The sequence below is a fragment of the Erpetoichthys calabaricus genome, chromosome 14 (genome assembly GCF_900747795.2).
Source record: "Erpetoichthys calabaricus chromosome 14, fErpCal1.3, whole genome shotgun sequence".
NCBI lineage: Eukaryota > Metazoa > Chordata > Cladistia > Polypteriformes > Polypteridae > Erpetoichthys > Erpetoichthys calabaricus.
In genome coordinates this window covers 62,910,437-62,935,241 of record NC_041407.2, presented here as the reverse complement: position 1 = coordinate 62,935,241, position 24,805 = coordinate 62,910,437, and the positions used below count along the sequence as shown (strand labels likewise).

Here is a 24,805-nt window from a genome sequence, read left to right as displayed (position 1 = left end):
TGAGAAATGAAGCAACAATGCGCCCATAGCTAACAACTAACGACACAGCCACACAAAATTAGGATTCTGCGCTGCACCCCAGAGTCAAACGGAAGAGGCTACGGAGGCCCCACAGGTCCACAAAGATAGTACGTAAGGCGCGGGAAAGTACGAAAGGTGCAGGCGCCTACAACGCACTTCTGAACTAAACGTCCACACTACACAGCATGGTCCACGCGCTTCTAACACACCGCAAGCATAAACATGAGATAGTACAGAAACCACACAGATCCGGACTCAACAACATATGTGAATCACATTACAGTGGTACAATATTAAGCACTTTACACATGGACAACTGTATGTAGCCCTCTCAAGAGAGTGCAGAACCCTACACATGCACACTACAAAGCATAGTCAAACCTGACATAGTACGGAAGGTGCAAGCACCTACAACGCGCTTCGAAAGCACCGCAGGCAACAACCCGAAATAGTACAGAAGCCCCAAAGATCCGGACTCCACAGCATATGTGAATCACATTACAGTAATACAATACTATAAGTACTCACAGAGAACACAAACAGAAGAGACTTCGGCGTCCCACCCCACAGTCAAACCAGACAAAGTACGGAGTCCCCAAATGTCCATAAAACACAGCATAGTTAAACCCGAGATAGTACGGAGGGCGCATGCGCGGATACATGGGTGCCTACAACGCGCATCTGAAACCGCGGAAGCAAAACTGTCTCGGCTCCAAAACCAAACAGCTCGACTAACGGAACTACAAAAGCGAGCCCGCATGGACAAATACAATGAACATAGAATCAATGAACGCAGGCGCCTACAGCGCGCGTCTGTAATGCCACAAGCAAAGCAGGCACGGCTCCAAAAAGAAAGAGCTCGACTAACGGGGCTACAAAAACGAGCCCGCCTGGATAAAACAAATGAACGCAGGCGCCTACAACACGCTTCTCAAACAACGCAACCAAACGAGTCACGGCTCCAAAACGAAACATCTCAATTTACGGACATACAGAAGCGAGCCCGCCTGAATACAATTAATGAACGTAGGCGCCTACAACGCGCCTCTCAAACAGCGGAGTCAATAGATAAACGGCAAAGAAAGCAACGACAGATGACCGCTAGACAATCCCGCCAATTAGCTGACAACGCATTCTGTAATGAGTCCACTATTAGTGAACGTTCATTAGGATTAATGAATATACGTCCTTTGTTCGTCATCTACACCTTTACACTCCAATATATCTCATACATTCATCAATGTATTTCGGGTTACCCAACACCGGGGGTAGGCGAGTGAAGCGAGCAGGGGGCGGAGCCCCCTTGTAAAAGAAGATCACATACTGGAGTTCCTTTGAAATGATCTTTCTTTTTTTAGTTCATTTTCTTTTTTTTCTTTAGACCACTCAAGCAGCTCCAGTATCTTTCTGAGTTTACTCTGCTGCCAATGCTTATTCTCAAACTTCAAAACCGTCAAAGAAGGATTTCAGTGTCAGAAAGTGTGTTTTAGCAGCTAACTGCAGTTAAATCTGATGCGGTTAAAGACAGCACTTCACTCCAAAACTTTAATATTGCACTGGTTAGACCTAAACTCAGTACAGATGCTGTGGCAGGACCTGAAATAACTAGTTCATTCTTTAAAACTTACCAGTGTTTCTGGATCAAAGATTTTCTGCAAGGAAGAGTGAATCAAAACTCCTATACAGTGACATGGAAGCCTGATATTGAATTACGGGATGGGTTTGGTGCAGTCCTTGTACCTAAAGGTGGTGTACCTAGTTGTTAAGTGTATGGGGACAATTAGTTTTTCACAAAGTGCAAGGTGTTTAGGACAATGTTGTGCATTCGACAACAGATGGCATAATTAAAACAAAAAAAATATTTACTTACTCTGATGTTCATTTACCTAAAGTATGATTTTGGTTAAAGACCTGAAAACGTTCAGTGTCAAAAAAGTGTATAAATGAAACAGAAACTGATCAGATTGTACCATCTCATTTTGATACACTTTAACAAGTCTGAAAAAGTATACATGCTTTCACCTGAAACTGAGTTTCATTTGGTTGTCTATATTGGTCACTTGAAAGTATTATTAGTCCATAAATAATTAACCTTGGTAAGAAAAATGTGACAGGAAAATGTAGTTGTTCCTTTTATATTTGTCTATCATGTAAAGTAATTACTATATAATTTCCAAGCACGTAAACTCTGAAAACAGAAATACTGTAATGCATAATAAAATATTGAAGGGGGTTCGTATTTAATTTATGGAGCACGCATATCCTTCAAAATTTCCAGGCGTTATATTAAATAGTTTTGTGCCCTATTATTATTATTCGTCCTGGTGCTCATGTCGTTGTTTGCATATTATGGTCTAACTTCGTGCTTTTCATCTTTTTCTCATTACTGTCGTTTAAAGCCAGTCCATCCTAATAGTAAGAACATATTACCGCTATATTTCCAAAGTTTTAGACAGCCAAAAAAATAAGAATCGCCCGAGCGTTGTGTCCATCTAAAGATTATTGCAAATATCAGTTGTATTAGATGGGTAAAATTGTACACTTTCGAAAAGAAAAACAATTACATCAACAACTCATTCGTGTTTGTTCTTCCTTTCGTCACTGAAACGCATCTGGTGTGAGTGAAATATGCTTTTCGGCTCAAATGGCGCCCCTTACCTTCAAGATCTCACTTCCTGTATCGGACGTGACGGTTGCTATGGGAATGTTTGTCAACATCCTCTAACATGCATGCAGCGAATCCTATTAAAACATCAGGCGAATGAAGCGAAAGCCGGTGTACTAGGTAGTTTGTTCTGCATTTACAGCAGGAAATCCTACATGATTGTTGTAAATGTTATTTTATACAATGAAGAATATGTAGCAATGTTTTTAAAGCTTTTATTAGCCGTTTTTAATTAATACATAATTCTTCCGTTTTCGACTGAATACGTCAGTATTCCTATGTGTGGCCTTTGATTCCACAGGTTATCTTCATATATTTATATGCCAACACTACTAAGGAAATAAATTTTAGAACACGAAACTGGCGTAGAACAAGAATCTCTTGTATTTGTTTTATTCCCATGATAGGTTACTGGTTTATTAGACCAATGAATATAGGTTTCAAGCATACCTGTATGCATGCTTGTATATTCTGGTGTGTTTTTTCAACATAAACGTATCATTGATTTGACGTATTCCCTATGTATTAGCAAAGCATGGCAGTAAATGTGGCAGGTGATAAGAATGACAATTACAGCTATAAGAGAATCCACTCACTTGTGACTGGCAAACTTTGCAAAGGTGAGTTACACCAGTAGAGTCGCACCATATCTCTTCTGATAATTTTTATCAGTTGACTAATCTGAACTGTTTCCACATGTAGGCTATAGAGTCTCATCTAATGCCTGTTCCATTCCAACAAAGTACCGAACAGTGATTGTACCAGATACTGAACGCAAAGGGTTTTCTTCTCAGACAAAGAGATTTCTTTACGAAAGCAACCAGGTAAGCAAATGGCATGGAGAATTCTGTAACTGATGTATGTCTTAAACTTGTTAAAGTGAAATATAATATACAACTGCAGTAAAACTTCCATTTATACTGGCATATACGTCTAGTGCAGATGTGTAGTTTTAAATCAATTTTCAGATGATTCTTTTCCTTTTTCCTCCTAATGTAGAATGAAAACCCTGGGCCTGGATCTTATTATGTTGTTGATAGCCCTGCAGAAACTGGCAGTCCCTCTTTGTCAAAAAAAGGTACCAGTAGCTTTGTGTCCAAGGTTAGTATCATTTCCTGCCATGCTATACAAATGGGTACTAGATAACATTTATTTCTATAGCACAATTACATATTCAGACTGTAGCCCAAAGTGTTTTGCAAGATGTCAAAGAAATTGTTACGAGAAAAGAAAAATAAGTTAAATTAGTCAAGAATAATAATAAGAAAAAATCAATACAGGCTTTCATAACATGGATATATATTAGTAGAATAGTAAAATCTAAAATAAAATACATATTTTAAGTCTCTAAAGATGAGTACAATGATAAAGTCAGATGGGAGGGAGGACAGAAAAACAATAAAGAAAACTCCAGTTAGGCTGGAGGAAAAAACAAAATCTGCAAGGCCAAAAGACCACCAGTTCTCAATGAGCATTCGACATAACATACTGTAGATGCCCTTAAGATGCTTCTCATTCTTTCCAGGCTTGGTCTCAGAGGATTTGCCTCAGTAGGTTTTGTGGACAGCTGGGGCACCCGCCTTCATTCGGACATCGCAATGGGCTACACAGTGCCTTGGTCAGGTGGTGGTGGTGATACAAAACAACACCACAGGGAAACCGGAAAAGAAAGCAGAGATTAGTAATGATTGCAAATTCCTGAAGAATATGATAATTCTATGCATATATATTCTATTAGGAGTACAACTAAAAAATAGCTATGCACAAGCATTATTAAAAAATGGCTTTCTAGGAATTTTTTTTAAAGTAATCCATGGGGCTAGCCTGGTGTATCTCTACTGATAACACATTCCAGATTTTTGAAACATAACTACAAAATGCAGCCTCGCCATTTTTATGCTTAGCTCATGGAATTATAAGCAGACAATTATTTTAAGATCTAAGGTTACCACTTGGAAAGTAGGAGGATAGGCACTCCAAAATATAGGAAGTAGCAAGATTATTTAGAGCTTTATATATCATTTGTAGTTTTTTAAAGTCAGTTCTAAAGGACACATTTGATCAGTCTAACGATGCTAAATGTAGAGAGATGTGGTCAGATTTTCTTTTTCTGGTTAACATTCCTGCTACAGCACTCTGAACAAATTGCAACTGAATGACGATACCTGGGGGACAAATAAAGTTCTATCTATCTATCTATCTATCTATCTATCTATCTATCTATCTATCTATCTATCTATCTATCTATCTATCTATCTATCACACAGATAGAGGGGTTTTAAGTAATCAACAGAAGTTGGGACACCTGTGCAAGTTGTTTGCTTCAACTTGCAAGGCTTAATTTATTTTAATTGCTGAAGAACATCTGTAGGTTGTAACCAATTAGTTTTTTCCTGAAGAAGGCCTGAAATTTCGCTTTTTTTCAGTTTTTGCTAACCTAAACTTTAAATTTAAACCTTTCACAGTTTACTTCCCACCATTTTACATCATTCATTGCATTTCAGTTTATTAAAATTGAAGAAAAACTGTGTTCTAAGCCTTTTGACCGCTAGTATACATAAACCAGATAAACAAATCTAGCAGTTTGTCTGAAAGAGTTTTATTGAATGGCCACATATTAATTTCTGTACCTACTCAATCCAAATGAGCGTGATAAATAATATGTATTCTTGGTTGCTTATATAATAAAAGAAGATCATATATTTCAGTTGCTTTAAAATGATCTTTGTTTTTTCAAGTTGCTTTTCTTTTCTTTAGTCCATTCGAGCTGCTTCAAGACGTTTCCGAGTCACTCCTGCTGCCAATGCTTATTCACCAACTTTACTCACAAAGAGGAACTTCAGTGTTGGAAACTCAAGTGTGTTTCAGCAGCCAATTGCAGTTAAACCTGATACAGTGAAAGACAGCACTCCTGCACCCAATCAATATAACGTAAGGGAACTTTTTATTACAGTAATTTTTCTTTTTTTTTAGTAAATATTTCCTGTAATGTCTGGACTCTAGAATATTAGAGCAATTTTTACCGTGAACAGGCCATTCTTCCCAACAAAGCTTGCCAAGCCTATTTCACCTAATCATTGCAAAATCACTCCGAGTAAAGTTTTGGAAGTCTCTAGAGTATCACTCTCCTCCACTTTATTTGGTAATTAATTTAATATGTCTATGGTCATCTCCTTGAAAGAAAATCTTCTGTCATTTGTACAAAATCTACCCTTAACAAATTTATTTTTGTATTCCAAGCACTCATCTTGAAAAACTTAATTGAAAGTAATAACTGGAGTCCACCATAGTAATTCCTTTCATAATTTTACTAAGCACTACTATGTCCTTTTTTGTAAATTGGAGACCAAAACAGCACATATTGCTCCAGATGAGGCCTCACTTGAGAGTTATATACTCTATATATCTTGTTAAATAACATATCATCTTATTAGCCTACTTAATAGCTTCAGTATACTGTCTGAATTTAAATAGTGACAAATCCATTAAGATTTGTAAATCATTTTCATAAGTTGTATTCACAAGTTTGAAGCCTTCCACTGTGCATTCAAATGTAGTAAATGTTATCTTTAGATTTGTACCTTAATTTCCCTCTTTTTCTGAAAACTCTGCAAAGCTGTCCTCTTCAGCCTATGCCAATATACTTCTTAAAATTACATTTTTGCCTTGTATATTTGTGTGCACAATCACTTTTCATTTCTAAATAAGACATCTTTCCACTTTTTACAAGTGGGTCCACAGAAAATATTTTTTTCAAAAACAAAATTCCTTAAATATGGCAAACAGAATCATTCTTAACATTAACTGCCCAATACTATATATATATATATATATAGATATAGATATAGATATATAGATATATATATATATATATATATATATAGATATATATATATATAGATATATATATATATATAGATATAGATATAGATATTATTACTATTTTTTCAGATTAACAGTATCCAAATCTGAACTTGTCATTGGAGACATAAATGTTAAAGTGACAGTTTGTCCAGTTCTGTAGTCAACTTGATCATATCTTGGGTTCCATATTTTGAGGCAGGTTGCATCATAGAATACTATGGAAGTTTTAGTGACTAGACTGGTGGCATATTTCTTTTTCTCTTCAAGCCTTTTATGAGTATGCCTAATTTCCTTTTGCATCTCTTCAGCAGTTTTCATAGAGGAGAAAAATGCACACAGGTAATTTTTTTGTTTGCTTGTTTTGTATCACTGTCTTTCATTCAGTTCTTTACATATCAGAGGATTCTTACTACTGCTGTTTGAGCCAGTTCTTCATCCTGAGTAGACAGGAAGCAGGGAATTATTCGCCCTCCTAAAGTTATTTCCAGGGTCAGTTGTTGCCGTAAATTTTCTTTCGATGCTGGACAACACTACCACCTAGTGGTTTCTTTGTACTTTGCACTTCAGATCTTGCATTACGGTATTGTCATTACAGCCTAGTGTCACTGTGCACCACACCTCAAACAAGACACAGTGTGTTACATTCACGTGCTATGGTTCAGAGTGGATATATGAGCTTTCCAGTGGTAAATTTCACATGAAGCCCCTTTAAAGTGATACACTAATATGCAACACCTTTGGAAAAATCCAAGTTGTAGTGTAACACTGACATCTCATCTCATTTAATAATAATAAAAACAGCTAAAATGGCATTTTTGTGGTTGCATTTTATTTTGAGTATTGTAATACACACACAATGTGTTTATTTTTCTGTTTATGTTCATAAGATACATAAAAGCTGATCCTTAATTGCTTATCTTGCATACCAAGTAGAAATTCAACAGCAACTTTGTGCCACTCTCAAAATGCTAACTAGAGATTCATGTGAACATAACAGATTGGACAGGTGAGACACCATAAGTTCTGTCTCAGAATATTCTTATTATTACATCCAAGGTTAGAATTGGCCTAATGTGTCTCTCCATTTTTGGAGGCTTTTCTCAGTTTCATAATCAGAAACCAACTAAGTAAGTTCTGGTTGCACCCTCTGGGAAAAGTACTACATGACACAGAAAAATTATGAGTATGAAAGCCTTTACTTTTAAATATGTATGTTCTATTCTTGAATGTTTCATTTGGAAAATATTTGTTTTAGGTTTCTAGTTCTGCTTTGGGGAGTAGCAGCAATGCATCAGCGCAGTCAGCTTTCATGTCAAAAACTCAAAGGAACTTACAGTTGTCTGGAAATCTGAAGGTGCCTTCTCCATGTAAGACATTTCAAACATACTTACAAATACATTGTTTGAAATTCTGTTAATATAAAAGCTTCTCTTCATTTTTTTTTGGTTTATCTTGTTAAATTATTTGTATTTGTCCATAGAAACAGTGTAAGTGAGGAGCTGGAGATGTAAGCAAAATAAGTATGATTTGTGTATATTGTCTTTCAAAATGTAAATCTTACATTTGGATTCATATAGAAACATACAAACATACAAATTCAAAGTTCAGAATGAGGCACATTATCTGCATTGTGAGGGAGTGTTACTTACAGCACTATGGCCATGTGGTGCAATTACCAGAGGGTGATCTGGCTCTCAGGATCCTCATTGTTCTGGACCCGAGTGGCTGTACCAGGTCAAGGGGACACCACGTAACACCTGGCTGCGGCAAGTAGATGATCATTTCCGGAGGGTGAGACTAGACTGCGTGCCTACCTAAGGGTTTGCCAAGATCCTGAGCTGTTTTGTCGTGTGGTGGGTGCGGCAACGCACTGTACCAGTGCATGCTCCCCAACCTGACCTGTCCTATATATATATATATATATATATATATATATATATATATATATATATATATATATATGTAGGAGCCCAAGGGGCGTAGTGCTGCTGCCTCGCAGTTAGGAGATCTGGGGACCCGGGTTCACTTCCCGGGTCCTCCCTGCGTGGAGTTTGCATGTTCTCCCCGTGTCTGCGTGGGTTTCCTCCGGGCACTCCGGTTTCCTCCCACAGTCCAAAGACATGCAGGTTAGGTGGATTGGCGATTCTAAATTGGCCCTAGTGTGTGCTTGGTGTGTGGGTGTGTTTGTGTGTGTCCTGCGGTGGGTTGGCACCCTGCCCGGGATTGGTTCCCTGCCTTGTGCCCTGTGTTGGCTGGGATTGGCTCCAGCAGACCCCCGTGACCCTGTGTTCGGATTCAGCGGGTTGGAAAATGGATGGATGGATGTAGGAGCCCAAGGCAATATACAGCAAATTAGGTGGGATGGATAGGTGGATATGTGAGGGAATTGATGAGGTGGAGTTCGGAAGGTGTTGGCTACATATTCTAGCTTCATGTCCAACTTTCTGTTAATGGTTTATATATATATATATATATATATATATATATATATATATATATATATATATATATATATATATATATATATATATGTATATATATATGTATATATATATATATATACAGGTGCTGGTCATAAAATTAGAATATCATGACAAACTTGATTTATTTCAGTAATTCCATTCAAAAAGTGAAACTTGTATATTAGATTCATTACACACAGACTGATGTATTTCAAATGTTTATTTCTTTTAATGTTGATGATTATAACTGACAACTAATGAAAGTCCCAAATTCAGTATCTCGGAAAATTAGAATATCAATTAAGACCAATGCAAAAAAAGGATTTTTAGAAATGTTGGCCAACTGAAAGGTATGAACATGAAAAGTATGAGCATGTACAGCACTCAATATTTAGTTGGGGCTCCTTTGGCCTGGATTACTGCAGCAATGCGGCGTGGCATGGAGTCGATCAGTCTGTGGCACTGCTCAGGTGTTATGAGAGCCCATGTTGCTCTGATAGTGGCCTTCAGCTCTTCTGAATTGTTGGGTCTGGCGTATTGCATCTTCCTCTTCACAATACCCCATAGATTTTCTATGGGGTTAAGGTCAGGCGAGTTTGCTGGCCAATCAAGAACAGGGATACCATGGTCCTTAAACCAGGTACTGGTAGCTTTGGCAATGTGTGCAGGTGCCAGGTCCTGTTGGAAAATTAAATCTGCATCTCCATAAAGTTCATCAGCAGCAGGAAGCATGAAGTGCTCTAAAACTTCCTGGTAGACGGCTGCGTTGACCTTGGACCTCAGAACACACAGTGGACCAACACCAGCAGATGACATGGCACCCCAAACCATCACTGACTGTGGAAACTTTACACTGGACCTCACGCAACGTGGATTCTGTGCCTCTCCTCTCTTCCTCCAGACTCTGGGACCTTGATTTCCAAAGGAAATGCAAAATTTACTTTCATCAGAGAACATAACTTTGGACCACTCAGCAGCAGTCCAGGCCTTTTGTCTTTAGCCCAGGCGAGACGCTTCTGACGCTGTCTCTTGTTCAAGAGCGGCTTGACACAAGGAATTCGACAGCTGAAACCCATGTCTTGCATACGTCTGTGCGTGGTGGTTCTTGAAGCACTGACTCCAGCTGCAGTCCACTCTTTGTGAATCTCCCCCACATTTTTGAATGGGTTTTGTTTCACAATCCTCTCCAGGGTGCGGTTATCCGTATTGCTTGTACATTTTTTACTACCACATCTTGTCCTTCCCTTCGCCTCTCTATTAATGTGCTTGGACACAGAGCTCTGTGAACAGCCAGCCTCTTTAGCAATGACCTTTTGTGTCTTGCCCTCCTTGTGCAAGGTGTCAATGGTCGTCTTTTGGACAACTGTCAAGTCAGCAGTCTTCCCCATGATTGTGTAGCCTACAGAACTAGACTGAGAGACCATTTAAAGGCTTTTGCAGGTGTTTTGAGTTAATTAGCTGATTAGAGTGTGGCACCAGGCGTCTTCAATATTGAACCTTTTCACAATATTCTAATTTTTCGAGATACTGAATTTGGGACTTTCATTAGTTGTCAGTTATAATCACCAACATTAAAAGAAATAAACATTTGAAATACATCAGTCTGTGTGTAATGAATAAATCTAATATACAAGTTTCACTTTTTGGATGGAATTACTGAAATAAATCAACTTTATCATGATATTCTAATTTTATGACCAGCACCTGTATATGTGTATATATATATATATATATATATCTATACTAATAAAAGGCAAAGCCCTCACTGACTCACTCACTCACTGACTGACTCACTCATCACTAATTCTCCAACTTCCCGTGTAGGTGGAAGGCTGAAATTTGGCAGGCTCATTCCTTACAGCTTACTTACAAAAGTTAGGCAGGTTTCATTTCGAAATTCAAAGCGTAATGGTCATAACTGGAACATATTTTTTGTCCATACACTGTAATGGAGGAGGCGGAGTCACGTATCGCGTCATCACGCCTCCTACGTAATCACGTGAACTAAAAACAAGGAAGAGATTTACAGCACGAGTCACACGCGGGAACGAAGGTAAATGACGTTAATTTTTGACTGTCTTTTAATACTGTGTAAGCATACATATTAACACATGTGCAATTAAACGTGTGCATTTACGGGGTGATTTCTCAGGCTTAAAAGCTGACCTTTTATCAAACGCGGGAACAAAGGTAACTGACGTTGTTCACTGTCTTTTAATACTGTGTAACCATACATATTAACACATGTGCAATTAAACGTGTGCATTTACGGGGTGATTTCTCAGGCTTAAAAGCTCGCCTTTTACTAAAAAGGTAAATGCAAAACTATTTTCAATCAGTTTATTGAAACGCTCCCGTTAAGGATTGCAATAACATATTCGCGAGATAAAAGAACGAAGTAGGGGGAAATGGAGGAAGAGCCGCAAACAGCGAAGAGCAAAAAATTAATTAAACAATTGAGAACGGAGCGAGTTAAGCATACAAGCATGTTCATAAGGGAAACAAAGCACGGTGTAAAACGTAAGTTTAAATTAAGTTTATAGAAACGCTCCCGCTGCGGATTGCAATAACATATTCGCGAGATAAAAGTTTAATGAGAAGACACGAGGTATAAACGAACCACACGCCGTGGCGCAACGTTAGGGGCAACAGTTTCAACCATTCTATGATCTGCTTCTCGCAACTGAAAGACGGCACATGGCGGATGTTAGCCGACTTGCTGACCGCAACGTTAGGGGCTTCAACTATGGCGCTGACGCCACATCTCAGTGCCAACACTTTGCAGACTCTACTTAAAAGACACGCCCTCCTCACTGGACTGTTAAAAAGACCAATCAAACTAACGATGACATCAAGTATTACCCAATCAAAAGTAGGAAAGGAGGCATCTTCATAAAATGCGTGTGGGATGATTTGCATGAGACGCTGCTTTAAAAAAAAAATGATAAAAAAAATACGGGATAAATCCCGTCCAGTATTGATTCAAAACGGGACGCGCAATTTCATTCTCAAACGCGGCACGATTCTGTATTTTAAAGGACGGGTGGCAACCCTACAGTGCCAGGTAACCACCCATACAATCAGATTGTGATTCAGACTAGGAATGCAATGAATGTAATTACCCCGATCTACATACAAGGCGAAAGTCTTGCAACATTCAAAGATGATGGTTTGGGATAAGTACACCATACAACATAAAAGAGCTTATGAAGCCTTGAACCGAAAAAAGCAAGATCTCAGAGATCGTAAAAAAAAAAAATAGGAGGTAATGTCGTTTTACTCGCTGTAGATTTTAGTCAAACATTACCAGTTATTCCACGAGGGAGACCAGCAGATGAACTCAACGCGTGTTTAAAATCCATGCTTCTCCCACGCTCGGTTATATGTCGCGTGTTCTCGGGTAGGTGCACCAAAAAATGTATACATTTAAGCATGTAATGGGCAAACAAAAAATGAGGTATACCCGAAGGCACTGCAGTAGTACTTAATGTAACTTTACTTCTTAAATGTTAATGTTTTACTGTTTTTAATAATTTATACGCTTCTTATATGTTGTTCAAATTCTTTTATCAAAATACCACTGACAGCGCAATGCACGATAACATGGAGTGAATACACCATACGCATCCGCCCACGGCTGCCCTGCTGTGCGCAGATAGGAGTTGATTCTACAATAAAATAAAATAAAGATAAAAAGAGTAAAACAATCATCACCCATAAAGCGGATAGTAGACGTGACGTACTATATGTGTACCACATTTCAAGTGTATAGGTGAAACGGTTTGCGAGCTACAGGTCATTTAAAATCCTGGACAGACACACAAATTGCCACGGTAGCAAATTACAGAAGAAGATTTTACTGTTTAATAATTTATATTTATATGAAATGTGCTTGTTATATATTACTTCATATTCTCATATGATAATGATGTTAATGTTTATATTGATTTCTGTGTTATTAAAACTGCATGTATGTGTGTATATGTATATATATGTATATATATATATATACTAGCAAAATACCCGCGCTTCGCAGCGGAGAAGTACTGTGTTAAAGAGGTTATGAAAAAAAAGGAAACATTTTAAAAATAACGTAACATGATTGTCAATGTAATTGTGTTGTCATTGTTATAACTGTTGCTGTCTTTTATATATATATATATATATATATATACTAGCAAAATACCCGCGCTTCGCAGCGGAGAAGTAGTGTGTTAAAGAGGTTATGAAAAAGTAAAGGAAACATTTTAAAAATAACGTAACATGATTGTCAATGTAATTGTGTTGTCATTGTTATGAGTGTTGCTGTCATATATATATATATATATATATATATATATATATATATATATATATATATATATATATATATATATATACACATACATATATACACATACATATATATATATATACACATACATATATATATATATATATATACATATACATATGTCATTTTTAAAATTTTCCTTTACTTTTTCATAACCTCTTTAACACACTACTTCTCCACTGCGAAGCGTGGGTATTTTGCTATATATATATATATATATATATATATATATATATATATATATGACAGCAACACTCATAACAATGACAACACAATTACATATATATATATGTAGATATGTATATATATATATGTGTCAATCTACCTATGTATGTATGTCTAGATATATATATATATATATATATATATATACTGCGGTGGGTTGGCACCCTGCCCAGGATTGTTTCCTGCCTTGTGCCCTGTGTTGGCTGGGATTGGCTCCAGCAGACCCCCGTGACCCTGTGTTCGGATTCAGCGGGTTGGAAAATCGATGGATGGATATATATATATAGATATGTATATATATGTGTATATATATGTAGATGTGTATATATGTAGATATGTAAATATTTATGTATATATATGTGTCTCTGTGTGTATATGTATATGTATATATGTATACGTATATATATATATATATATATATATATAATGTGTGTGTATGTATATGTGTGTGTTTATGTATGTGTGTATATATATATATATGTTGATATGTGTGTATATATATATATATATATATATATATATATATATATGTATATATATGTGGATGTGTATATGTATATATATGTAGATATGTGTATATGTAGATATGTATATATATGTATATGTATATATATGTTTATGTGTGTGTGTATATTATATATATATATATATATATATATATATATATAAAAGACAGCAACACTTATAACAATGACAACACAATTACATTGACAATCATGTTACGTTATTTTTAAAATGTTTCCTTTTTTTTTTCATAACCTCTTTAACACACTATTTCTCCGCTGCGAAGCGCGGGTATTTTGCTAGTATTATATATATATATATGTGAGACTCTGGTCCGAACACCACCAGACTAACACCAGCACTTTATCAACCACACATTTATTAAACAAGTTCCACACAGTGCACCCAGCACCAATCACCTTCCACAGGCCTTTCTCTAAATGTCTGTGGGATGCTTTTCCTCTCCTCACGGGAGCTTCGTCCTGCTCCCACTCCCGACTCTAGCTCTCTGATTGGAGTGAGGGGGCCCCTTTTATTCCCACCCGGATGTGCTCCAGGTGCGTGATGACACTCTTCCGGCAGCACTTCCTGGTGTGGCGGAAGTGCTAACCTTGCACGCAGAAGCACTCCGGGCGTCCCTGGAAGGTTCTTCCTCCACCTTCCCAGGTGTGGTGAAAGTGTCGATCTCCCAGGCTCCACGGCACTCGGGGCGCCCCCTGGCGGTGGCCACGGGCCCCAGTGGGCTTGAGGCTGCTTGCTCCTTCCCTGTGGTCCCCTCAACATCCAGGGTGGTTGCCCCCTCATGGCCCCGGGGGACGTATAAGTCACCTACCGGTCCTTCAAGGCGTCCTGGCTGGGTCTGACCCCCAGCCTCCTGTGGAAATATATGTATATATGTAGCTGGAGGTCCACAAAGGGAGAAAATGAATCCCATATCTTAAAATAGTTTTTTATTTATTCCTAAGCTTTCAACTCCTATCAGGAGTCATGATTAGAGGAAAATGATTAGACATACAGGAATCCAAGGCAATATAGAGCAGATTAGGAGGGGAGGGTATGTGAATGTAGGAGGAGGATTAATAAAGTGGGGTTCAAAGGGTGTTGGTCATAAAGTCTTCATGTTCTTCTTTTCAAGCCTGCATATGCTTCATGTCCAAATGTCTGATTTACGCACATACAGGTTCAACCAGACACACATTTAAATGGGGAGACTTTGTCCAGTCTGCAGTAGTCCACAGCTGGTATTTCAAGGCCCTAATTGGTCTTTTCAGGAATTGCTTTCTTACTGCCACTTGCCCTCTCAAACCAGCAGCACAAAGTCCCTTCTTCACAGTAGAAACTGAGACTTACTTTTGTTGACCACTGTTAAGCTGTACTTGAAGCTGTTGTGCTGTGAGGTGCCTTTCACTTAAGCCGGTGACCCTCAGAAACTTGTCTCTTCTAATTGGGTTGTGACTTCCTATCAGAATTTCTTCCAGTTTCCAATTGCCTTTGGTTTGTGCAGGACACTATACACACTGGCACTTCAGTTTTTTTTGCAACTTCTCTAAATTAAAAGGCCTACACTTCTAAGGGTAATAATGCTCTGTCTCATTTCATTTGTTAATTGCCATTTTCTTGCCTTTATGTCTTGAATTTACAACTTTCTACAGTGTCATATTGCCCAAGTAGTACTGTAGAGGGTGTAGCAACGTAGTCTGTTCCAACTCAGCATTAAGACAGATGGAGAGATTTTAAGTAATCAACAGAAGCTGGGACACCCGTGCAAACTGCATCAACTTGCAAGGCTTAATTTACTTTAATTGCTAATAGGTTGTAACCTATTAGTTGTTCCCTGAAGAAATTCTATTTGTAGTTTTATGATATTTCCTTTTTGTTTTCATTTTTTGCTTACCTAAATTTTAAATTTAAACCTCTAGCATTTCACTGCTTATCTTTTCACCATTTTAGGTCATTCACTGCATTTCACCTGATAAAATATGAAGAAAAACTGAGGTGTTCTAAAACTTTTAACTGGGAGTGTATATATACACTATAATGTTTATGTTTAATCATCTACTTTAGTAGTTTGTTACTTTTATGAAACCTTACCTGAGAAAATCCATTTATAAATTAATTCCTTTATTGTTTCACTTATTCTCATGCAGCGTAATGGGAGTTTCTCAGTGGAGTAAAACATACACCATGGGCCTCATGTATAAACGGTGCGTACGCACAAAAATGTTACGTACAAACGTTTCCACACTCAAATCACGATGTATAAAACATAAACTTGGCATAAAGCCACAAACATTTCCACGGTAGCTCCAACCCTGACGTACGCAAGTTCTCTGCTCGGTTTTGCAGACTGGCAGCACCCAGCGTCAAAGCAGTGCTACTGTTCCTGTGTGGTTACCCTTTCTTTTTTAGATCCACATCCCTGACGCAGCTTTATCATATACTGTACACTGAAACTAACTGCATATTGTTTATTAGTTTAATGCATCTGATTGTAGTTAATCTGTAACAATATAATGGTCCAGAGAATAGCCAAAGTATTCCAAATACCATAGTTGCTTTAGCGTTGTTACTCTCGCTTCACCATCTTTTTCTTCTTTCAGCTGCTCCCGTTAGGGGTTGCCACAGCAGATCATCTTTTTCCATATTACTCTCACTGCACCACTCTACAGCAGAGAATTATCGGGATACAGCATCAAGCACACGCTGCCTCAGGCATGCTGCCTATTTGAACTGCTCTCACATGGCAAACGCTTCAAAGCCTTTCCTATACTGACCTCACTGTTCAGAAACATTTTCATCCCAAGAACTATAAACGCACTCAATCAGTTCATCAAGTGCTCCTTGTAGAACTGTTTGTACTTATAAGTACAAATCTCACTGTAAACTTGGATAGTTATAATATTGCACAACCTGAGCCACTTTATAAAGTGCATATTTACATATGATGATGATATCATTTTTAAGATGAAATGCAGCAAAATATGTTTATTATTATACAGATAAAACTTTAACTTTGTAACGGTCGACCCCGTACCCAGCCGGCAACTACACCTCCAAGACCTGTGGCCTGGATAATTTCCTGAGATGAATCTCACTATCAAGCCGTACCTCTAACAAATTACACTTTTCCTCCACAATCGACGGTGTAAATATAAGTATGCAAAAAGCAGATGATGTAAAAAATAAACTGATTAAATGTATTAAATGAAACCACAAGACAAATGCAAAAATAGAAACATAAATATAAATATCCCTCCACCACATCAACAAAGAGACACCACCATATATAAATACAACAAAACCCTCCCTTGCCCCTGTAACATATAACACACAACACGAATAACAAAAATGAATGATATACTGAATGATTATGAACTTGAGTTCAGTTATAAAAACTGTCCTGAATACAGATGACTGAACTAATGGTAAATGAGTCGTTTGAATTTCCCGGCAATTGGAGCAACCTCACCGTGATTCCTCGGTGTATGGTGGATGGCGAATCGACCCCGGGGTCTCAGCAGATGAAGGTTGAAAGACAGTCCGGCAAAATGAAAAACAAACTAATGCAAAGGCGTGATGTGGAAAAACAGCAAGTAAGTTGATACATGGTTGAAAACGAATGGTCTCTCTTCTCTTCTTTCTTCTTTTTCTCTCTCCTTCCTGATTACTTAAATAGTCCATGTGACGGCTGTAATTGATTAATTAAGAGCAGGTGTTTTCCAGGTTAGAGGCTGTGGTCTTCTTCCATCATCCGTCCCCCTTTACGGGGACGGCATTTCCTGATACACACACATAAACAGCAAACGGGACAATGGAAACAAGACGCACTCAGAACTGACATTTGACAACACTAACTATGTAGCCCCGCTACAACTTCATTTAAATAATCTATATTGTTAATAATTAAACATGTGAGGACACAGTGTCAGTGCGCCAACAAGGATCTGGTGCTCCGTTCACGGATTTTTCCTGCTTCACGCTGTATTCGCGCGACACTGAATGTATAGAATAATTAAACACTAACTACGAAGATATTTCAATGTTCCTTAAAGGTTTCGAAGAATCGGCGTTCTAAGCTTACAGATGAATTAACGTCTATTACAGAGCTGATTGTGTGGCGATTGGGTATTTGGAGAAAGAAAAGTAAGGACAGGAATTGGGGGTTAGTACGTTTGAAAGAGACAGTACTGCTACAATAAAGTATTTCATCGGAGGTCGCGCATGGCACAGCAAGCATCTTGCGTGAGACATGAACAATCACTGCGCCACCATGTTCCCATGTTTAATAAAATGCTTTAACTCCTATCATAATGAACATGATATCACGTATACATCTCAGTATTTTAATTATTCAGAGAGCTGTAATATTACGAATGTAATGGATTCTGTGTCCTGTCGGAGGAAGAGAAAGCCCGGAAGCACGTAGTGATTCACACACACGGAGCACATAGAAGATCAAATACAAAACAAAGCATATAACGTGCTACTTTAGTTACAATGGGATTTGAGAAACTACTAAATGAAATGATTTTAAGATGAAGTGTATGATGTTCTACTTTAATGATAAAATAAACTACGTGATTAAAGTGGAAATTTCAAGATTAAAGTTGACATTTCGTGCTTTTTTCCCCACTGTGTGCCTTTTTTTTTTTTCCTCTGCACCCTAATTAGCTGTCATTTGACACTCAGACGGTGACCTACGACTCGCCTTTTCACGGCAACTTTGATATCTGACAACTTTTTTTTTTTATTTTGGGCACTGTGCAACTTTGTGAACTTGAGCTTTCGAGTTTCTCTGACACACTATGTCACTCGATCAACTTCCTTTTGTTGTTTATACCACTGTTTAAACCAACAAATAGTAAATGTTTCCTTGCCTTCACTTGGTATTCGCTGAAATTCTTCTATTTTCCATTGTCTTTTCAGAGAAGGCTGAGCTTAAGGGCTATTTATATTGATTTGCATATTCAAAGAGGTGTAATTCTGGGAGGTGTTGGGATGGGACAGCAAGTACGTGCACGTGCGTTACTTTTCACGCTGACCAGGATTTATGTAGCGGAAGAACGTGGAAGTTGGCTTACGCACAGATTTATGCACCTGGATTTTTTTGTGCATAAGCACATTTCCGCTTTTGTCCGTAGGCCATGTTATAGTGTGAATTCTACACATGGCATTATACATGAGGCCGTAGGACATTTCAGAGTAGCCAGTCAACACCATTTGCATATAATTGTGAGATGGTAAGAATCTTGAGAAAACCTGCAAAGACAGGGAGAACACCATAAGAGGGATGACCAGGCTTATGTTTGAACTGAGGATTCTTAAGAAGTGAATTTGTTATAATGCCACTGAGTCTGTTATAATTTAGTAAAAAATTCTTATATACATATATAGTGCTTTGTGATATTCTTCTTCATGAAAGGTGCTAATAGTAGGAAGGAGTGGTCAATTGAGTGGTTAAAAAATAATTGAGCTTTGTTCTTTGTGTCACTTGATTAGAAAGAATTGCCAGATACTCCTAACCTTCTGTACATTCGCTGTTAAGTACATGACCTGCAAAGCAAATGGAAAACATCTCATCACTTTTCCTCAGGCCCTAAACTATTATTCACCAGAACTTTACTTGACTCACTAGAACCCTAGATCTGTATAGACTCCCAGCATATTGCCTAAAAAATCAAAATGAGCACAAAGACATGCTGGTTAGGTTAATAGCAATTTCAAATTGAAGCAGTGTGAGTGTGTACCTGACTGGGCTTCTGCCCAGTTCTTCTTGCTAGTTTGCTTCAGTGTTGCTGGAGTAGACTGGGCCCCAGTGACCTTGAATTGGTTTGAGTGGATTTGAGAAAGCTATGTTATATTACAGTTTGTACATAGGGTAACATGGTAGCACAGTGGTTAGAACTGCTGCCTTACAGTGGCCTAGGTTGGTTGTTTCCCATGTCTGGTCACTGTCAGTTTGCTTTCCTTCTGCATCTCAAAGAAGTCTTTGTTAGGTTCATCAGCAAGGTTGAATTGGCCAGGTATAAGCGAGTGTGCATGAGAACATCTTGTGATGGAGCAGCACCCTGTCTAAGATTGGCTCTCATCTTGTTCTCAGTACTGCTGGATTGGCACCGTCTCCCAGGACCCTGACTTCAAAAATCAGGTTTGAAAATGGATGAACGGGCAATCTAAACATGGAATAGGGTAAAAACTCCCATGTGTAATGCAAAAAAGACCATTTCTAAGTGTTCTGCTGAACAAATCACAAAATTTATTTTTGTGTGGTTTTCTGTTTCTTGTCTTTAACAGGCCATTACAGAGTGAATGATTCTCTCACCAAGGAATCATCGAAGACTGTGGTTTCTTCCTTTAGGTCAACTACTACACGTAAATTCCTTGAAGACACTTCACAAGTACCAGGACCTGCTGCTTATAATCCTTTTGATCCTCCCAAGCCTGTTCAAAACAGTACTTTGCAGTAAGTAAGCAACCGAGCTGATTTGAAAAAATGATCAGTCCATGATTAGGTTATAGACTATGTGCTTTAGTAGCCATACACTGTCATGTTGAAAATGATCACAGCTCAGGAGTTGAAAAAGTTTATTTTAAATTATGTCTACTTATTTTAAATGTATAATTGAGATCAAGTATAATAGTACATTTTTGGTTGATGTAAAAGTAAGTTATATTAGATGATCTGAGGAAGATTGCCGTGAAGTAGTTGAAACTTGTTCTAAACTTTTTTGTTAGTTTAAAAACTTTATGACTCAGATCACTATGCTACAGAAACTACCCACACATAAACTCACCAATCATGAGGTCTTCAATGTAACCGAAGAATACCAGAAATAGAAATTAGTTAAAAGACTTAAACTGGCTGACAAAGTGTTTCTTGGGCTTGTTTAAACTCGTTTGACTGAATGTCTGCGTGAGCAGAATTGCCCAATCATTTTATGTTAAATAAGGTAAGGGAGGATGAGACAGTAAGATAAAGATAGATAATATGGAAGAATAGAAGGATGGAAGTGACACACTTTGACAAGAACATCCAAGGAGTAGCAAATAACATTTATTAATTCCTCTTCTGGTGATGAGATTGTATTAGAAATTTGAGTAAGACATTCAGTTTGTTACCTCTTCTGCTTTGATTGCTGAAATCAAACTCAAATGTAATATTTCATATCACAAACTCAGTAATAAAAGTGTAGATTCATTTTGACTTTTTGTTATATGTGTACTGTTCTGATTGAACTGACGTGCTTTGAAAATGATTCATTAATTGTGTTACACTAGAGGGGCAGCACTGTGATGCAGTAATTAGTACTACTGCTTCACAGATTCAGCATCCCGAGTTCAAATGTTATTACATGGTCAGTGCCAGTGTCCAGAAATCTACCCATTCTCCCTGTGTCTGTGGGGTTTTTTTCTTGAGGCACCCCAGTCCTTTCTCATCCCTTGTTTAGTGGCTCTAAATTGGACCTCACAGAGTGTAAGGGTATAGATTTGAGTGACCCTGTAGTGGACTGGTGCCCTTACCTGGGCTGTTTCTCTCCTTGCACTCAATGCTGTCAGGAAAGACCCTGGCACCCAGAAACCATATAGTGGTTTTAAGTAAGTACAGTATACAGATAATTTGTGGTGTATTTTAGATTTGCCTTGGTGTCGAGTTTGAGTTTACTATACTGGGTATACTTTTTTTTGTGTAATGTGTGGTTAAAACCAAATTACCATTTTGCTATTAACTGAGTGAAATGCTTTGAAATTACTACAGCTAATTATATAATGCTTTTATTTTTTATTGTAATATTCTTTTCATTACCAAAATCAATTATTGAAAAAAATATGCTGTCCAAATCTTGCTTACAGAAAGAGACACTACCTATGCATTTCCGCCCCTGCTATGAAAATGCCAAAAACACCACCACTGCCAGGTCCTGGCCAGTATGAAATGGTAGACTATAATGGTCCACCAAAACATTATATGTCAAGTGCTGTCTTTGTGTCCAACACAAGCCGATGGGCTGGAGATAACAAGTGCAAAGAATTCCCTGGGCCAGGTAGAGTATCCATCGATGTATTTTCTAAACCTGCTTATCCTGGTTAAGATCTTTTGAGCCAGGTAAACTAATGAAATTAAACAATCAATATAAGCCTCAAGCACTACAGACACACCTTCCCACCCACACACACAAAACCGTGCAAACCAATCTTCTTTCTGCGTTGTTCTCAGCTGTGCCAAACCACATTTAGACATTCTTTAAATGTGACAAGTCTCCTCCTTTTTCATGTTTACACCTAATTCCTGCTCTATTAAATTATGCCCATCAAGTGTTAAAATCTGCACTTCACTTTTACATTGACCAACATTTTCTGCACAGACGTAAAGTGAACATTTCCCAGGTTCTTGTCTACACAAGAGGACTAGTTCAGATAGTTTTTTTTTTTGTAGCTAATTATGCTTTTTCTCTTTTAGATATATTTTACTTTAAGATCTTATCTAGCTTCAGTAAGTGTGAAAAAGTCATGCAATGTGAATTTATTTATATTTTTCTGTCTGTTCACAGGTTTCTATGAGCCTGAAAAACCAAAAAAACATTCATTTCTATATAATAACAATAAGAAGTGGGTACCCAATTAACAGAACTGACAACGCTTAAAATGTTACTGTGTTCTACCTTAAGATGCCATGTTGAAACATACTGTATTATCTTTTTTTTAAAGTTTTAAAGTGTACAATCAAACATCATGTATAGAATAAATAATTATGTTATCAAACTCTGTTTAAAATGAACTAATGTGTTATACTGTAGGTTATTTGCAATGTGTTTTTTTAGCATACTACAGTATGTTTTTGTATGTATGAATAATATATATGTTGTACATGAAGGCACACCTTATGAGCCTTCGTAACATGAAACGAGAGGTGTCAAAAAGTCCTGGAGGTATTAAAAGTATGGTTTTGCTGTATTTCACTAAAACAAGGTGGGGGGGGTCAACAGAGAGAACTCAAATAAAGGACAGTGATACAAAGACTCCCCATTGAACAACATGCCTGCCTGACTACTACAGGTTCTTTATCTGTAGGTATCGTTACTGATGGCTCACATAAACTGACCAGACCCTGCCTGAGATGTTAAGCACACTTCAGATTCTAGCAACATAACCTCCCTTCCATGCAATCACTTGCCCAAATTTGTCTCCCAACTCCAAGCTCAATAAACGTCTGGCAGAGAATGGTCTTAAAACTACACCCAGTTGTTTAATAATAATAATAACAATACATTTTATTTATATAGCACCTTTACCATGCTCAAGGCTTTTACTTCTTGAGTCAGAAGTGAATCCTGGTGGTCAGCGACAGGTGTTCATGCTATGATGAGCCCCTATTTATAGTTAAAGGACCAAGTTCTATCAGAAGCTCCCAGGCTTCCTGCCCTCCACTGTGAACAACAAAGTTCCATCTGCTCCACCTGGAAACACAGTGCTGCCACCTACTGGCTGGAGGATTTCAGTTGTGAATTCTTCCTTTTTCACCATGACCTGTATACTTAGAACAGGGATGCCCACACTTTTTCGGCTTGCGAGCTACTTTTAAAATGACCAGGTCAAAATGATCTACCTACATTAAAAATGATATATATACTGAGTATACTTTATACATAAAATATATGTTGTCGTACCTTGCCTAACTGAATAACCCTTATGGCACAGTAACAATTCAATACATTTATGGTCACTACAGTATTTGAATCTAATAATCTTCATGTGGGAAAAAGCTGACTTGCATAAATAAGTAGAGCCGAATAATGCAGTCAAGGAGGTAGCACATTTCCTCATGTTTGGGTACTTTTCCTCTGTGAGTAAGTTCCAAAACTGTCCATGAGCCCCAGACTTCAGCTGAATGTCATGTTGTAGTGTCAAAATCTTATCCTCCACTGTAGAGGAGTTTTAGGTGAAACAGTGTTGCAATTTTTGATGCGGGTGAATCACCCTCAACATCTTCCCTAAATGGATAGCACTTAAATGTAGTGATTGGCTCAAGTAAAGCGGAGTCTTGAAACCGTCTGTCAAAGTCAGACAGACAATTTTCAATCTGCTCTGTGTAGCGTATGCTGTCAAGTTGCGCACACGCCTTCCATTGCGTTTCTCTGACGCGAGGTTTTGGATGTTCCCCAAATCAAGGCGCTGCAGCTTTGAGGACAGATGTTGCATTTTTAATTTGAAAGCATTAACTGAGCTAATCATATTGACCATGGTTTTGTGTTTTCCTTGCAGCTGTAAATTAAGCTCATTCAACATGTTGGTCAGACCAGAAAAAAAATGGCAAGTCTAGCGGCCATTGATCATTATTAAGTTGCTTGTACTCTACATGTTTAATGACATGGAGAGACTCCATTTTCTCCGGCCAGGGGTCTCGAAATCTCAGCAGGAATTTCTCCCTAGCCATCTGCCTCAATGAAGGCTTCTTTTATCATCTCTTCATTTTGGAAGGACTTCTTATGCTTAATGATAGAGTGACTCACCCGGAACGATGCTTCGGTGTGTCTGCCTTTGCTTTTGAATTCAGCCGAGTGAAAAATGATGGCTGTCCGATTAACTGGGATTTTAGTTCCCTCTCCTTTCTCTTTCTCAGATCGCTTTTTGGAAGGAAGTCAGTTTCGTAGTTGTTATGAACAGTTCGAAGTGCCTTTCCAAATTTTCCTTCTTTGGAATAGCAATGATAGATTGACAGATCAGACAAACGCA

The 24,805-nt window shown here is 37.9% G+C and overlaps 1 protein-coding gene across 1 annotated transcript; it reads left to right on the top strand.

Annotated features, from left to right (window-relative positions):
• Positions 1 to 2,710: 2,710 nt before the first annotated feature.
• On the top strand, positions 2,711 to 22,850 carry stpg1 (sperm-tail PG-rich repeat containing 1). Its single transcript, XM_051918827.1, has 9 exons — positions 2,711 to 2,806; positions 3,216 to 3,306; positions 3,389 to 3,510; positions 3,686 to 3,787; positions 5,444 to 5,617; positions 7,806 to 7,917; positions 20,369 to 20,537; positions 21,926 to 22,116; positions 22,624 to 22,850. Exons 2-9 carry the CDS (start codon positions 3,222 to 3,224, stop codon positions 22,695 to 22,697), a joined length of 1,029 nt encoding a protein of 342 aa, XP_051774787.1. The 5' UTR covers positions 2,711 to 2,806; positions 3,216 to 3,221; the 3' UTR covers positions 22,698 to 22,850.
• The last annotated feature ends 1,955 nt before the right edge of the window (positions 22,851 to 24,805 follow it).

What these genes read in the sequence shown, in the direction of transcription:
- stpg1 (XM_051918827.1), top strand. Translation starts at nt 3,222, where the DNA reads ATGGCAGTAAATGTGGCAGGTGATAAGAATGACAATTACAGCTATAAG. An exon ending in GTTCAAAACAGTACTTTGCA is followed by an intron (nt 20,538 to 21,925) that starts GTAAGTAAGCAA and finishes TCTTGCTTACAG; the next exon opens with AAAGAGACACTACCTATGCA. An exon ending in CAAAGAATTCCCTGGGCCAG is followed by an intron (nt 22,117 to 22,623) that starts GTAGAGTATCCA and finishes GTCTGTTCACAG; the next exon opens with GTTTCTATGAGCCTGAAAAA.